The sequence below is a fragment of the Chelmon rostratus genome, chromosome 18 (assembly GCF_017976325.1).
Source record: "Chelmon rostratus isolate fCheRos1 chromosome 18, fCheRos1.pri, whole genome shotgun sequence".
In the NCBI taxonomy this organism is placed as follows: Eukaryota; Metazoa; Chordata; class Actinopteri; order Chaetodontiformes; family Chaetodontidae; genus Chelmon; species Chelmon rostratus.
This window is the reverse complement of record NC_055675.1, coordinates 11,807,295-11,822,213: the sequence shown is the minus strand read 5'-3', so window position 1 is coordinate 11,822,213 and position 14,919 is coordinate 11,807,295. Positions and strand designations below refer to the sequence as shown.

General features: G+C 40.8%; 1 protein-coding gene across 1 annotated transcript; it reads right to left on the bottom strand.

Moving 5' to 3' along the window:
• Window positions 1-568: 568 nt before the first annotated feature.
• On the bottom strand, window positions 569-8,588 carry LOC121622485 (elongation of very long chain fatty acids protein 4-like). The gene is made up of 7 exons (XM_041959462.1): window positions 8,346-8,588; window positions 6,511-6,602; window positions 5,223-5,410; window positions 3,876-3,956; window positions 2,711-2,882; window positions 2,403-2,530; window positions 569-1,962 (listed from the first exon to the last, which is right to left on the bottom strand). Exons 2-7 carry the CDS (start codon window positions 6,575-6,577, stop codon window positions 1,681-1,683), a joined length of 918 nt encoding a protein of 305 aa, XP_041815396.1. The 5' UTR covers window positions 6,578-6,602; window positions 8,346-8,588; the 3' UTR covers window positions 569-1,680.
• Between the last annotated feature and the right edge of the window lie 6,331 nt (window positions 8,589-14,919).

Genomic DNA, 14,919 nt, shown 5'->3' with positions numbered 1-14,919 from the left:
GTCCTGAAATGAAACAGGATATTGATATTTAGGGCCAGAACACAGGGTCTTTTTGGCCTTTTGATCCCATGAGAGCACATCTTGTATAGCCATTTGTACAATAAACGAGTATATCAAAGCCAAATGTTAACTAATGAACAGTTTGAGAGTTACAGTGGAGACCTGATGGCAGATTAGTAAAGGCTTCTCTTCCAGTGACCTGCTTTCCTGGGTAACTCATGGAGTGACGTGGAAATAAGCTCTTTTGGAGCTAAAGCCAATTTAACCCCAAAGATTAGGGCAGATCTGTCTGGGCAGGCCAAAGACACAGCCTTCCTCCGCTCTCTCACACTCCTAAAAGAACTCTTTCCATCCTGCAGATCCTGGAATGGAAGGAGGAGATAAAGAAGGAGGAGAGGAGGCTGGGAAGGCTTCGGCTCCAGATTCAGCTCCTAATGGGCGACAACTCGGTCCAACATGTTGAGTAGAACATGCTTTAAGTAGCTGATTTACTGTTGATTTGCATGACTTGTGCACACACGCTCGCACTGAAACTAACACAAAAACACACAAACATGAACTAAGGGGTGCTGACATTGTCTTTATTTCAGTTATATGTGCAGACAGAAGCTGTGTCGCTTTCATTTTCAATAAGACAATGAAATAACCATTTGTTTTCTTTAAAAAAAAGCTCTTTTCAGGATGAGTTTCCCTTCAGTCCTACATGGCAGTGAGACAAAACTGAGCTGAACTTCACTCTTATTCTCGCACCTCAGCTACATCACACAGCAAAAAGAAATAAATCATGAGGACCCACAAAAAAATATTATGACAAAGATACCCACAAATTTGCATAAATACTAAAAGAAACTACACTCCCCTCCCAATGTGTTTTAAACCAGTTCTTTAATTCACAATTAACACAAAGTCATTCTGTAAATGCAGCACAGTTAAATCAGTTTGAGACAGCAGTAAAGTCCATGACATGTTGGATTGGTAGATGGTATAGATAAAAGTAGTTAAATACAGTAAATGGCAGTCGTGAGAACGTCGTTTTGTCATTTTTGTTTGTTAACTTTGCACAGCTCTAAGTATTCGTAAACAAAAATCCCCCACCCCCCCAAACCAAGAAAAAAAAACCTTTGGTATAAACTTCTTTTGTCGGTAATAGTTAAATTCATTAAAACTCTTTTAGAGCACTAGAAAATAAAGTAGCATATTAAAGACTATTTAAGCTTTGAGTTAAAACAATACTGGAACCCAGAGTACAAAAGTTGGAGGTGAATTTTGGTTGGTAAGTTAGTGGATGCTGAGCAGTTTGTAGGTCCTTGAATATTTTGGTCCTATTACGGTCCAAAACACAGTTGGACAGAAGAACGCAGAGCGTACGTGATCAGCATTTTGCTTTTCTTGATAAAAAAACAAAACAAAAACAAAATAAACCTGTTATGGAGACAACCAACACCCCTCTCGTTCTCTCAAATCCAGAAACTCTTACAGAAACATCCACAAACACACACTGCTACTCTTTCACCTTTCCAAGTTGGTCACGTATCGCATCCTTCTATATTATTTGCAAGGATAATGAAGCCGGTCTTGTTTGCACTTTTCTTTTTATCCCTTCCCTCCCCTCCCTCCTTCTCTGGCCCTTAAAACAACTGTCCTCTCTCTGTTAATCGCCAAGAAAGCCCTCTTCCTCCTTTACTCCCTTTTCGCTCTTCCTTTCTTTTGCCTCTTCCCGTTTTCCTCCACTTCCTCCGCTTTGCTGTGACCGTTAGTTACCGCCGAGGTGCCGTTGGCGACGGGCTTGCCTCCCTTCTGCGTGGAGGAAGGTTTGCGTCGGTAAGCGTGGTAGTAGAAGTTGGCGAAGAGGATGATGAAGGTGACAGCATAGCCAATCAGAGCCCACTGCATCCAGGCGGGGAATGGGCAGCCTGTGTAGAGGGAGTGGCCGGCGTGGCCGATGGTCACGTGGAACTGGATCTGGAAATGTGTGCACATAATAGAATAATTAAGCAAAAAAAGACAGACACTGTAAAAACAGCAATAAACTTACAGAATCTGTTATATAAAATATCTTTTTTATAGAGGGAGTACTGCTGAAACAGACAGAAAACCTGATAACTGTCTTTACTGCTTCTACATTAAACATTTTGCTCAAATCCAAATAAAACAACAGATTTTAGCTGTGACATAAGTGTATCACATTTCTCTTTTTCGAGCGTTTCTAACTGTTACACTGACCCAACTGCAATGTTATGACTTAACAAGTATAACAGTTTAATCAGTGGTAATAAAATTGTGTTATTTTAAGGACATTTCACCAAAAGTATGGCATGGCAGCCAATGCACATGTCAGCAATTTTTTTTTTTACAACACCCACAGAACACACACAGAAATACAACCCTCAAGTAATACCCACCATCTGAATAATGGTGAGGTATTTCTTCCACCAGAGGTACTTCTGCATCTGAGGTCCCAAGGCTGCCAGACCGTAGTAACCATACATGAGCACGTGGATGGAAGAGTTGATGGTTGCACCAAAAAATGCTGCGGAAAGATAAAAGGCTTTAATTTGTATCAGATGTGACAGTGGCGTCTTATGTGTGCATAGCTAGCATGCAACTCCGTGTCAGTGCTTTATGAGTCAGAAGTGAGAAGCACAGAGAGGAGATGAATCTGATGAATTCGAAAGCTGGATTTCATAAAAATGAAGACTCTTCCACTCACATTGTCCACCGGGGACCCATTTGATGCCGATCCACCAGAGGATGAACATGGTGCAGTGGTGGTAGACATGGAGGAAGCTGACCTGGTTGAACTTCTTCCTCAGGATGAAAAAGACCGTGTCCAGGAACTCCACTCCTTTGGAGATGTAGTACCACCAGAGAGCAGATGCTATCTAAAGACACAAAACAGGAAGGAGCGAATGATTGCGGCCCTCTGCGGTGGTTCTTTGACACTGACACCACTGTGTGTGATACTATCTTTGACAGATAACGGCTTCAGACTGTGAATACAATGTGCAGACGTTGCAGCAGACACTTCTACGACTCACTGCAGCCACTTAACGTCTAAGTTAATCAGCCCTTTAAAGCCTCTACCTGACAGCAGTCACGCAGGGCAAATTAGGTGAAGAATTACTAAGAGTTTCTACTGCAGAAAGAAGATTTTATGGTATAAGGTAAAACAGAAAAGACCAAATGCTACAACAACAAAAAAAACCGAGGAAAAGTAAAGCATCAAGGTCAAAACACAGTAAGGTCATATCATATTTAAGAGTAATTGCACACTATATTGCCTTGATACGTAGTGCTGCTTTTAAGTGTAACTGTGAATAAATGATGGAGATACCTCGCCTGAAATCAAATCTCAGCTGTACACATATCCTATAAGACAGGACAGGATGACACTCGATTGATCCTCCAGGAGAAACTGCGGATTTAATCATCATACTTTGATATGATGAGACTTGGAAACCGAATATATATTGCAGATGTATTCGCTATTAGATGTGCCACTGTCCCACAGCACAAAGTCATAAATCACTCCATGGGTATTCTCCTATTTAACTCTTCATTCCTACCAGTCTGACATGCACGTGCACATAGTACACATGGTTGCTCTCTCAGCCACGGCGGCGTGGCATCCTGCCATCGTGAAAGAGCAAGGCCGGAAGGTGGAGACAGGGGTGGAGAGTTATGGTGGTGAGACCAATTACTCCCGCCTAGCTGAGTCCAGGCCACACCCTGTTTGTCCTAAAATCACTAGAGATATAAACTTGTATCTCCTTTAACCCCCCGACAAAACTGCAATGCTAGGTTTGATACTTGTGTGCACTGGCATGGGATGTGTGTGCATGTGTTAGGTGATGTGGGTGTTCGATGGAGCTCACCCTGACTTCATTCACATCATTGGAGTAGTTGACAGGCTGACAGAGATAGCTGTACCCGGCTGCTCTAGAGGCTAGTAGGAGCTGATGGGAAGAAAGAAAGCAAATATAGTCAGAAATAGGCTGAGAGGAAAAGGTTTCACATTTCCAAACTTGGATTTGGAGGAAGCAACTACTACTACAGTGGCACAAGTGACCCTGGTTGGCACACTATATTCCTAAACAGGAGGGCGCAAACACTGAAGGATGCTCTGACATGAGAGCAAGACTAAACACGTTATTTCCTCAAAAACATCCAAGTTCTTTTTTTAAGAATTTTATGATTTGCCAACAAGTTTTGAGTTTCCTACCAAACCAGGGGATCATTAGAAACATCTGAGTGCTGAGAGCTATTAGACATTTCAGAGACTGGAGATCATTGCTACAGTACGACTCACACTCTGCTCTCCCTACGTGCTGTAAAAGGAGCAGTCAGATGCACAACCACTTGCGAGATGCTAAGTTGAGATAATATGTAGACTGCACTTACTGTTCAACCATTTCATTGACATTTTAAAGTGGTTTAACTGTGACTTAGCATCTTGTCTCTTTACATGATTTCCTTTTCTTAAAAAAAAAATATATATATATACATATATATGTATATATATATACATATGTATACATATGTATATGTGTATATATACATATATATATATACATATGTATACATATGTATATGTGTAAATATACATATGTGTATATGTATATATATATACATATGTATATGTGTATATATACATATACACACACACATATATATATGTATATATATATGTGTGTGTATATATATATATATATATATATATATATATACACACACACACACATATGCGACACGCAATAACCCAAATGAAACGTGTGTAATTATTGGCAAAGTGAAAACAACTGAAAAGCTCCTGCAGTTTGGGAGGGTTTATTTTCCAATCCGTGTATTTATGTTCATTTTCTGTCTTTTATGTGAATGCTTTGAGCTGCATTTCGTGCATGAAAGGTGATAAAGTTTATCATTATTATTATTATTATTACGCACAAGGTGTTTACTGATTTTACATTGTTTTATGTGTTTAATGGTCATGTTTTTGTGATCTTATTTTGTTTATAATTTTTATGGATAAAAAAGACTCTGCAAAGCCTAGATTGACCGTCAAATAGTGTTTCTTCAATGCAGCCTGAGGCAAGGGACACTACTACTGGAAGAACTTGTTAGGCTCTTAATACATAGTGGCCACGTCATTCCTTTAACATCCTGGCCAAAGAGACTATATTTCTATGTTATCAGTCATGTGTACCACTGTACAAGGTCCTTACCTCTTTGGCGATGTAGAAATTGAGAACCACCATGCTGAAGTTGTAGACTATGAGGGTCTTCCTGAGTGTATAGGGCTGGCGGTCCTGCATGTATCTAGGCCCTGCCCACAGGAAGAGCAGGTACAGGCAGCTGATGGCCAGAGTGGGGAGGGGAGATGACATCATCGGCCAGTTCTCCACCCTCTTGTCTGGAGGAAGAAGGGTCCGTTTCAGTAGCAGGAAATGTGAGGTATGGCGGTAAAGCAGCAGGATGCAATGTATCCGGTTTTAATCTTACTTTAAAGGGCAAGTTCAAGTACAATCCAGAGCTGTTAAAATAACACACTTTTCATATTCGCACACACATATTCTCATGGGTCATGATAAAAATTTCCTTGCCAGCCTTATTGTAAAGATACAGAGACAGTGCGCAGGACATCACCATATGAGTACGTATAAGGCCTTTTTCAAAAAGTCCCCAGTTAGGTCAACATTATCCAAACTATATATTTGGCAGTGAAAACCATGGACCATGGATGTAGTTTCCATAACATCACCCACAGGTTTCTGAAGATCCACTGAGAATCTCAGTAACACTGGCTCCGATCATCTCCACCTTGGCAGTGCCTTACTGCGTCAAACTCCCAGCTAACCCAAAAATGGGCAAAGAGGTGGAGCATGTGTGGAGCTGAGGTGGGCCGAGGCCTGGTTATTAAAACCTAGCAGCTAACTGTCACTTAAATCAGCCATAATTACACATGAATTTAAGTCTTAACACAATTTAAACAAGTGAGTTATATAAAAATTCACCCCTGTACAGTTGTCATGAACGGGGAAATTAGCTATAAAGATCCATTGTTTGTACCAGGCTGTAAACATGGTTATTTCTGCTGTAAAGTTGGCCATTTTAATATGGGGGTCTATGGGCATTGACTTGCTTTTGGAGCCAACCTCAAGTGGCCATTTGAGGACCTGCTTTTGGCACTTTCGCATTGGCTTCATTTTTCCAGCCAAGACGTTGCTGCTTGGTGAAACTTTGACCTGCCAGACTTTGTAATGTAGTCCAAAGCAATAAATAAAAAAATGCATATAACAAGTATGCTGAATTTTGATGACCCTTCTAGAAAGATAACATTTGTTTTTTCTGTGCACTCCACAATCTCTAAAACTAAGCTGGTCACTTTAATCTCATCGTAACCCACAAGATTTTCCTAATCACGTGTATGACAATACGAACAACAAACATGATTCAGTTGTTTTTCATTAACAGGACATCTGAAGTGGCACGCTGCTCTCGTAAAGAACTTACCTGCTATAGTAAGGCTCCATTTGTAAAATTCTACAGTGTCATTCACAAAATGTGTTACAACCTCCATGGCTCTGCCTTTGGTCTCGATTACACTGTGGCAGGGAGAGAAAGAAAAAGTCAGTGAGAGCCACTCAAATTAAATTACAGGCCATACATATCCCATCAGTGTAACTACAACCATGAGGAGCTACACAACATAATCATTTGGTGCTCTCTAAAAATACTCTTGCAAACTATGCCGAAAGTTTTTGCCATGATGATCTTGCAATTGCAGTTGACGTGCATATATTTATCAAGTCAAAGATAACACTTTTCAGCACCCTATTAAACTGACTTCTTAGGGTGCTGAGATTTTACCAGATACCATGTGAGAAGTGAGGGCCTTTTAGACAGCGATTTGTACTGGGTGTCATATTAGATGCTACAGCATGGAATTATCCCGCTCGTTGTCAATGCATGGCTGAAATTCTTCCATGTTTCCAGCATTGCTGTAACCCCCTAAAAGACCACATAAGGCCTGTCTTCACTTGCCTTTATTAGAAATGGTACGGTAACACTATCCTCCATAAGATGATAATGCACTTTCCATTGATTCTCATGATTGCTGGTCAGTCACAACTGTTTGAGATAATTGTAGGAAATAGGATGACGGATACAGGACAATTCCTTTTCTATGTTCCTGACACTGTTCTATAGATAGATTTAATAATTGCTCTATTAATCTCTATTAACCTTACTAATGTGACATAAAGAATCTAACTAAAAGTTAGCAATAATAGTAGATAGTACATGGAAAGAGGTGCATTTGACTTTAATTAAGCATCATTACATAACCAACAGTTCTTATCCACCTGAGAGCTGAGAGCAGGTGTCTCTATATTAATCTATAATTAATCCAATGCGTCAGATCAGCTGCCCTATAAATAATTAATTGCTCTGTATATAGTGACTACTGGGTGATCACTTTCAGGAAAGTGTTGAGTATTTAGAGCAACATAGCACATCCGCTGAGCCCTGTGTAATCTGCACAATGGACATTTTTTTTTTGCAGGACTTCATGTGGTCACAGACCCACTCGGGGTTTAGTTTGGTTGCAGTGGGACGCGGAGGAGGATGACATGGAGAGGGTTAACAGGGTTTGTGCGCACACAAAAAGACAGGGGCGCATGTGTCAGCAGGTTTCGCTCGGACCGCTCAAGAGGCTTAAATTCAATTGATCAACGAGCTTAGATGCAGGCCTAAATACAAATGCTCAACGAGCCACAAGCCTGTTTGATGGTTATCTGCCTACACGTGCTGTAGCACACACACACAAAAAACCTCGATCATGGACGAAATGCACAATAAAAGTTGCATTGTTCGAATAACACTGCTATTGTTAATTAGCGATGAATGACATTAAAAGTAGTAAGTTTTAATTTCATAGTCTATTTTTTTTAAAAGACATAGCTCTCCCACAGCCAATAAAATCACTCACACTTGTTTTAAAGTATGAATTTTAGGTTAATTCAAATGTGTTTCTGACCAGGTTTAACAGGTGGGTGGGTGAGAGCTGCTAAAGAGCGAATGAAGACGAGATTAAGATTAGCAACCAGACTGTAAAATGTCATGAAAAGTGTTTCCCTCGTCCCACGTAAGAACACTTGATGTGTCCTGGACAAAGGGCTGGGCTCTTCTCCAGCGAGGCTACTTAATTACGCCCTAAAATAAGACTCAAAACCGGGAACTAGCCGGTTTTCAAGGGCAACGACAGAGAAGAGTTTAGCATGCTAACATCAAATTCGGACAACACGGCACTCACACAAATGAATTGAAAAACCGATACCGTTACTTACGTCCTCGATATTTAAAAGCGTGTAATGACATCCGGTGCAATTTGATGCCCAACTCCTCTCAGTTCCTGCCTCACTCCTCTTCTGCCGTAACTGCTAATCAGTTCCTACACCGCGGCGGCTACAGTTCGACATTAAACAGCAATTTGGCAAGAAACTAGACAAGGCAAGTGAAAATCTATGACTAAGATAGGCCAATTATGCATTCAGTCCGTGCCGGCCGCTCAGCCGCATCATCTTCTCCCAATCTCCTAGACGCCGAGAAGCCAGATGGCATTGCGCATGCGTGAACTCACTCGTGTCGCTCGCGCGTGTGTGTGCGCGCGCGGCAGACGTTGGCAGCTCATGGCAGTTCACAGAGACAATTACTTTCTTCTGCTCATCTTCGGTATTTACTACCACTGTATAACTAAACAACTAATGAACTAACTAATTAACCAACAAACTAACTCATTAACTAACTAAATTCATTATTCGTTTCCAGAGAATGACACTTGTTCTGAGATTTTTATGTTTGTCTAAGAAGCTAGGCATGTGTTTCCACAGCCTAAAAACAATAGTCAACATCTATTCACCTTGGCTCTGCATATGGTTGGTGATAACATGTCCCCTGTTGTCTCTACATAGGTAATACCACTAGATGGCGCTATCAGGCTGTCTTCTTCAGCTCACCTGTCTGCGTGCCATGGACGCAGCCACAGCAGAGGTTTCCATGAAGGATGCCTGACTTGTTCTGCGACAGTAAGTCAACAAAGAAGTTCCTTTTTTTTGCTGCGGTCTATCCTGTCTACATTGTTAGTCATTCAGTTGATATTGTGATATGTCACTGACAGTTTATTATGATAAACTGCACAGTCACTATACAAACACTGTGCATCACATGTGAACTACCAAACGCCTGAGTGAAACTTAGTTGTGCCTGACCCGCGCTGCCTCATGTATATCCAGGGTGTTTCGGCACAAAGTTTACAGCTGTGCCATCTTGGAGCACCTGGTTCATGAAAGGCTCCATTGCTCTATCCTTTTCCTTGTGTCATTTATGGATTTGTTCTTGCTGTGACTTTCCATGGGCTCGGGTGGCGGATCCAGCTGGACTGTGCTAACCTGGACTAAAGACCAAAAGAGCTGCTAGAATCCACAGCAGTAAAGGAATGGAGTGTACGAGCCTGGAGGAAACAGTTGGTCCCCATAAGACTATGTGCTGGCCATTCAGACAAATGAGTGTTTGTCATTTTCCCACAAATCTGGAGCATAAATCTATCTATTGAGTTCTGCTGAGGACCAAAGCATGTGTGCATGCATGTGTCTGTGTGCACCAAATCACATAAGTGCAATATTTCAAAATAGATAAAGAAAAACATATTTGTGTGTAGGGTGTGGACATGAACTTCCTTTCCTCTTGGCTGCAATGTGGTTAAACATGTTAGCATATGCACATTCACGATTAAGCTGTAAATTCCCATCTTATGTCTCAACACATCAACTAGCTGTAAGGAAATCTGTACTCAGTATACAGTGTCATTACTATCCACTTAATTTGGCATGAATGATAATATATGGAGATTCAATAGTAAATTCTGTATGCACGCTACAAAGAATGCACTAGAAAAGCTGTTTCTCCTGGCACAATTTATTCCATATTTCCTGTGATGGTTCAGTTCATGACTGCAATTGCTCTGTAATTACGGTACTTGCAGTTATTTGCTCAGGCAACACTAAACCTCTCATTTCTGAAATTGACTATCTCAAGAGCATCCTCCCCATCCTTACCTAAAGATGAGCAAGAAAGCAGTTTGGAGTGGAAGGCTGATGTTGGAGAAAAACATCTGAGGGGTTCATTTGCAAAAACAGATATCTCCATTTTTGTCTATTTTCCTAGATTGTGTTTTTTTGTGCACTCAAGGGAATATCAATCAAACTGGTGTTGGGTTGTTTTGGTAAGGTATCTCATTTTTTTTTAATTTTCCTGCATCATGTTACACACTCAAGGGAGTATCAATCAAAGGGGTGTTGTGGTGTTATTCATGTTACGGATGGAATTTATGCAAATTAAGTTTTAATTTGTGATGCATCATAGTTGCAATGTTTGTATGTACATTAAGAACTTCTTGTCATTACAAAAAGCAAGATGGGTTCACTGTCCTGGATTAAGTTGATATTATAACTAGTTTAGACCTGCAGATGTAGACATAGCGTATTGATGTGTGCCACCTACAGGCCGACTGCAGCCTGCAGGTCACGCATGTAAATACTGTGTTAGCTGTATCTACATCTGCATCTTAAACTGCGGCTGGTATCATTCTTTAGGCGTTGCAGGCTGGCATGAAAGTAGAGCTGGTTTGACAGTGACCGAAAAGATGCTACCCCACGAGGAGAATTTACAGCCTGTTAATGTGAATGTGTGAGTTTGTTGTGAGTGAGTGCAAGCAGGGTTAAACTTTACTCCATTGGTTTTTGTCAGATTCACCTGCCTGCCTGCCCGCCTGCACGCCATTGGTTTTGCCTCCCTTGCACACACACACACACATTCATATCTGTGTGGTCCTTGTACCACTTCTGGTTTGGCGTTTTCAAACTGTGGTAAATGCAGAATGTGAAGGAGGTGCACGTTGGCGGTCCTATAATCAGAAATGTCATGACTACTGGTCTGTAGTTCCACCAACCACATCAGGGCGACCTGGAAGGTTGGGCTGACTGCAGATTGCAGGCTGAATAAATACACTTAATATTAGAACAGCCCTGAATAGTGCACTAACAACTCTTGGCTGTGTTACAGTAAGGCTGAGCCTCTGTGTGAAGTGGTATGGCTCATGTGGCATCTGGAAAGTGGGGCCCATTGAGTTGCGGGTGCTCAGATTTGTGGTGTTTAAAAATTCTACATAAAGAATCAACTTAAGATTAATGTGCTTATCAAGTCAAATAATTGCAAAGTAAAGAAATGGTTATAGAATGCTATTGCTTCGGTTATAAGCGGTGTCGTGCGTTTCCTCTGAGTTCAAATATAATCATGACAGATGATTTTAGAGATTTAGTGGAAGTTTCTGGTTAAATTCAACAAACACTGTGAGGAGAAACTAAAGTTGAAAATAAAAAATAATAAGAAGGGCCATTTAGGACATAGTGTGCAAGATTTCATAGCGAGAGGAGAGTCAGGAACACGAAAGAAAGTATTTTACCACAATAAATGAACATATTGGCATCATTAAAAAAGAGCATAGGCGATCAGAGCATTTTCAAATTACGATGCCATTTAAAATTCATAAAGGTTAATAAGGGCTTCATGAGTTTTCAATATTATCATCAGGGAAGCATGTTGTATCACCACAGAGCTTTGATTCCCATCTTGGAAAGTACCGGCAACATTTACTGACCTTATAAAATGGTGGTTACAATGAAGCAATCTAATGTTTCTGTGAATGCCTGTATTTGAACGTTCTCTTTAGTGTGTATATGTGTGTCCAAGTGGCTGTATAGTAGAATTAAAGTGTCATGTGTTGGTGACTGAACTTCCTGTTTTCACCCTTCCTATTTTCTTCCTCGGGCTTCATTCTCATTCTCGTCCTGTTTGCTCTGTCTTTCACCTCACTTCACTCCTGACTTGTATATTGTGTTTTCACGGCTTGTAAAGTTAGTATCTGTTAATCTCACACGCTCTTTATCACTCTTTATGGTTGTCATATTTCATTTTAAATCTAGCGGTGCCATTTTCAAAAGGGTAAACATTTCACAGCCTCCAACCCAGCAAATTCAGAAGGTAGCCATCTCCCCCCAAAGCATCTGTCAGAGATATATTAGTTTGTGATTTATGCTGGAACACACTGAGCACAAACCACTGAAATCTCTGTAAAAAATTTCCTTCTGTAGGGCAAATTCACAGCCAACCACCTGGGACGAACCGTTTTCCACATACCTCTGGAGCAGTGCACTGCTGTAAAAAAGCCTTTTGGGAAATACCACTTTTTCCAAAACATTCTTCAAGTAAGGCGGTAATTTCTTTCACACGGGCCTCATGTAACTGAGATAGGTGGGAGGTCAAAATCTTGCAACGTGCTGTATCTGTTTGCACAGGCAGGAAAACTCATACAACGCTGGAAGAGGCACACGTATATCAACGCAATTATTGCCATCACATTTGACAATGTGCGAGAGGAGTCGCACCAATAGGAATAACTCAGTCAAGATGCATTCAAGTCCTGTGTCTGTTTCAGCACGTGCGACCGGGAAATTACAGGCTTAAGGAGATTCGGCTCTTAGGGTGTGTGCATATATTCTTACTATTCTCACTGGTTTCTCTGTGTATGTAACGTAGGTGAGTATGCATGTGAGCCCATGTGTGAAATCTCTGTAGATTTATAGCTGTGTCTGTAAATGCACATGCATCCTAAGGCAGGACCAAGTCATTGCATACTATAAATTGGTATTTTTGCTTCAAGTTAAACACAGTGGATTATATCATTCTCATATGCAGAAAAGTGCAGCAATTTCCCATAAACGACCGAATTCATGCTCCTTTAATTAGTGCTCCAGCCCTAACTACAATTTCTCCAATTGCATCTAATTGCCATGGGTCGTTTTCTTTCACAGTTTCTGTGTAATCTGGACCAGGTCCGTTCCATTAGAGTCTTTTCATATGGTTTTAATTTGAAAGGCATATGCATCAGGCTTAGATTTAACTGGCTCCATTCAGTAGCTGATCCCTCTCTGTCTATAGTGGCTCACTAGATGTGGCATTAGGTCACAGCTTGTGCCATTTTGAGGATAACTGGGCTTCTTTTACTGCATCCCATAAAATCAGGATTTAAGCTGCACACATATATATGTACTCTGCATGTGCACACTGTGTCTTGTCCTCATTTGGCCTCGGTGTAAGGGGACCTGTCCACTGTTGTAGTGTGTGGCCAGAAGCGCAGAGGGCCCACATAGAGAAAGTGCCTCGACACAGGGCCGATTATGAAGCAAGACTTGTCCTGTCTGAGTTTTATACCGTTCTTTCTTTCTTTTTTCCTGCCTCCTCTTAGCCAAAACTTTCATTTCCAGTTATTCTACAGTGTTCCGTTTTTCACTCATTCACTGTTATGCGTCCTGTCTCTCAACTCTTAACCATTTTCATTCATCATCATCTTTCAGAGACAGTTTCCCTTCTGTTTTCCGTTTTATTTTCTTTCCACATGTCACATCTCCATCCACACCCACTCACGCACACATTTATTTTTAAATTTTTATTTATACAGGGTTGGTTGTCTTAGCATGCAGCACCGCCCTGAAAATCAGGTATAATATTGCAGTATAACGAATACAGTCGCAAACAGAATCTAACAATAAACATAGAGAAACAGTTAGAGCAGTTTCAGGCAGGTATGCAGTGATTATTTTGAATGGTCTTGAAATTACACAGGGCTGTAAGTGCTTTAATTTTTAGGTGGCGTTGCAAATAATTCCAGTCTCCCTAGTAAATCACTTCCAGTAAATGGCTCTTGAAGCAGCAGTTAATCATTGCAGCAAGTTCGATATAAACCACAGCTCCAGAGAAGTTAGATACTGAATAAGATGGCGATTTTCTGATAAGGGCTTCTTAAAATAAAAAAATACCAGTAATTATTACATCTCGCATGCAGGGAAGGCCAACCAACCATATCATTTGAAATGGTGAGTATTATAATTATCGCCGGTAGTGAATCTCAGTGCAGAATGGTTAACTCACTCTTAGGGTTTAAGTGTAGAGCCAGCACTAACTGCTCCAACAATCCTCTCCCTACAACTCAGAGAGAAGTCGAGATATAGTACAGATTACAGTCACGGTTGTCTTTATTTTTACATTTTTGTCTGAGAGACTTGATATTTTATAATAACAATGTATCAAATGACAATGTGAAAAGGGTGGCCTGTAGTGAGGAGCCCCCAGAGAATTATCACCTGAATCTGCAGTTCTGTTTGGGTTCACTCTCTTGCCTTGTTGTCATTTCCAAGCATTAAAAACCAGCTGTAAACTACCAGCAGCGCCAGACAGCTGACAGACACAGTTAGAGACTAGCCGGTGAACACAGGGGAGCGTAAAGCTGCTAAACAGTCAGATATATCTCCCAGGAGTTGGTAGAGACCAAAAATAGAGCTAAAAGAGAGTGCACATTGCGCTTAAATTCAGTAGATGGTCAGAAACATGACTCCAAATCTGTGCTAATGTTGCTCTGGATGTCTAAACAAGCGACTGTTAGCTAACAAGCTCACTATATCAACTTGGACACACAGTATTTATGTTTAAATTGATAAACTCAATCAAATCAATGAAAACAAAAGACGTAATTTGATGATATCGTGAAGTGGTGTGTCATCAAGGGAGCTGCTGTCTTCATTGTTAAACAACCACCTTTGATGATGGAAATCTAGCTGAAAACATTTGGTCTGGTCATTTTTTGACACTTTAATGCAGAAATGTTACATATTACACCTTTGAAGGGCCCGCCCTATGATTTAGTGGCATCTAGTGATGAGGTTGCAGATTGCAACCAACTGAATACCCCTCTCTTCACTCCTCCCTTTCCAGGCATGTAGGAGAACCTACAATGGCCACAAAACTAGT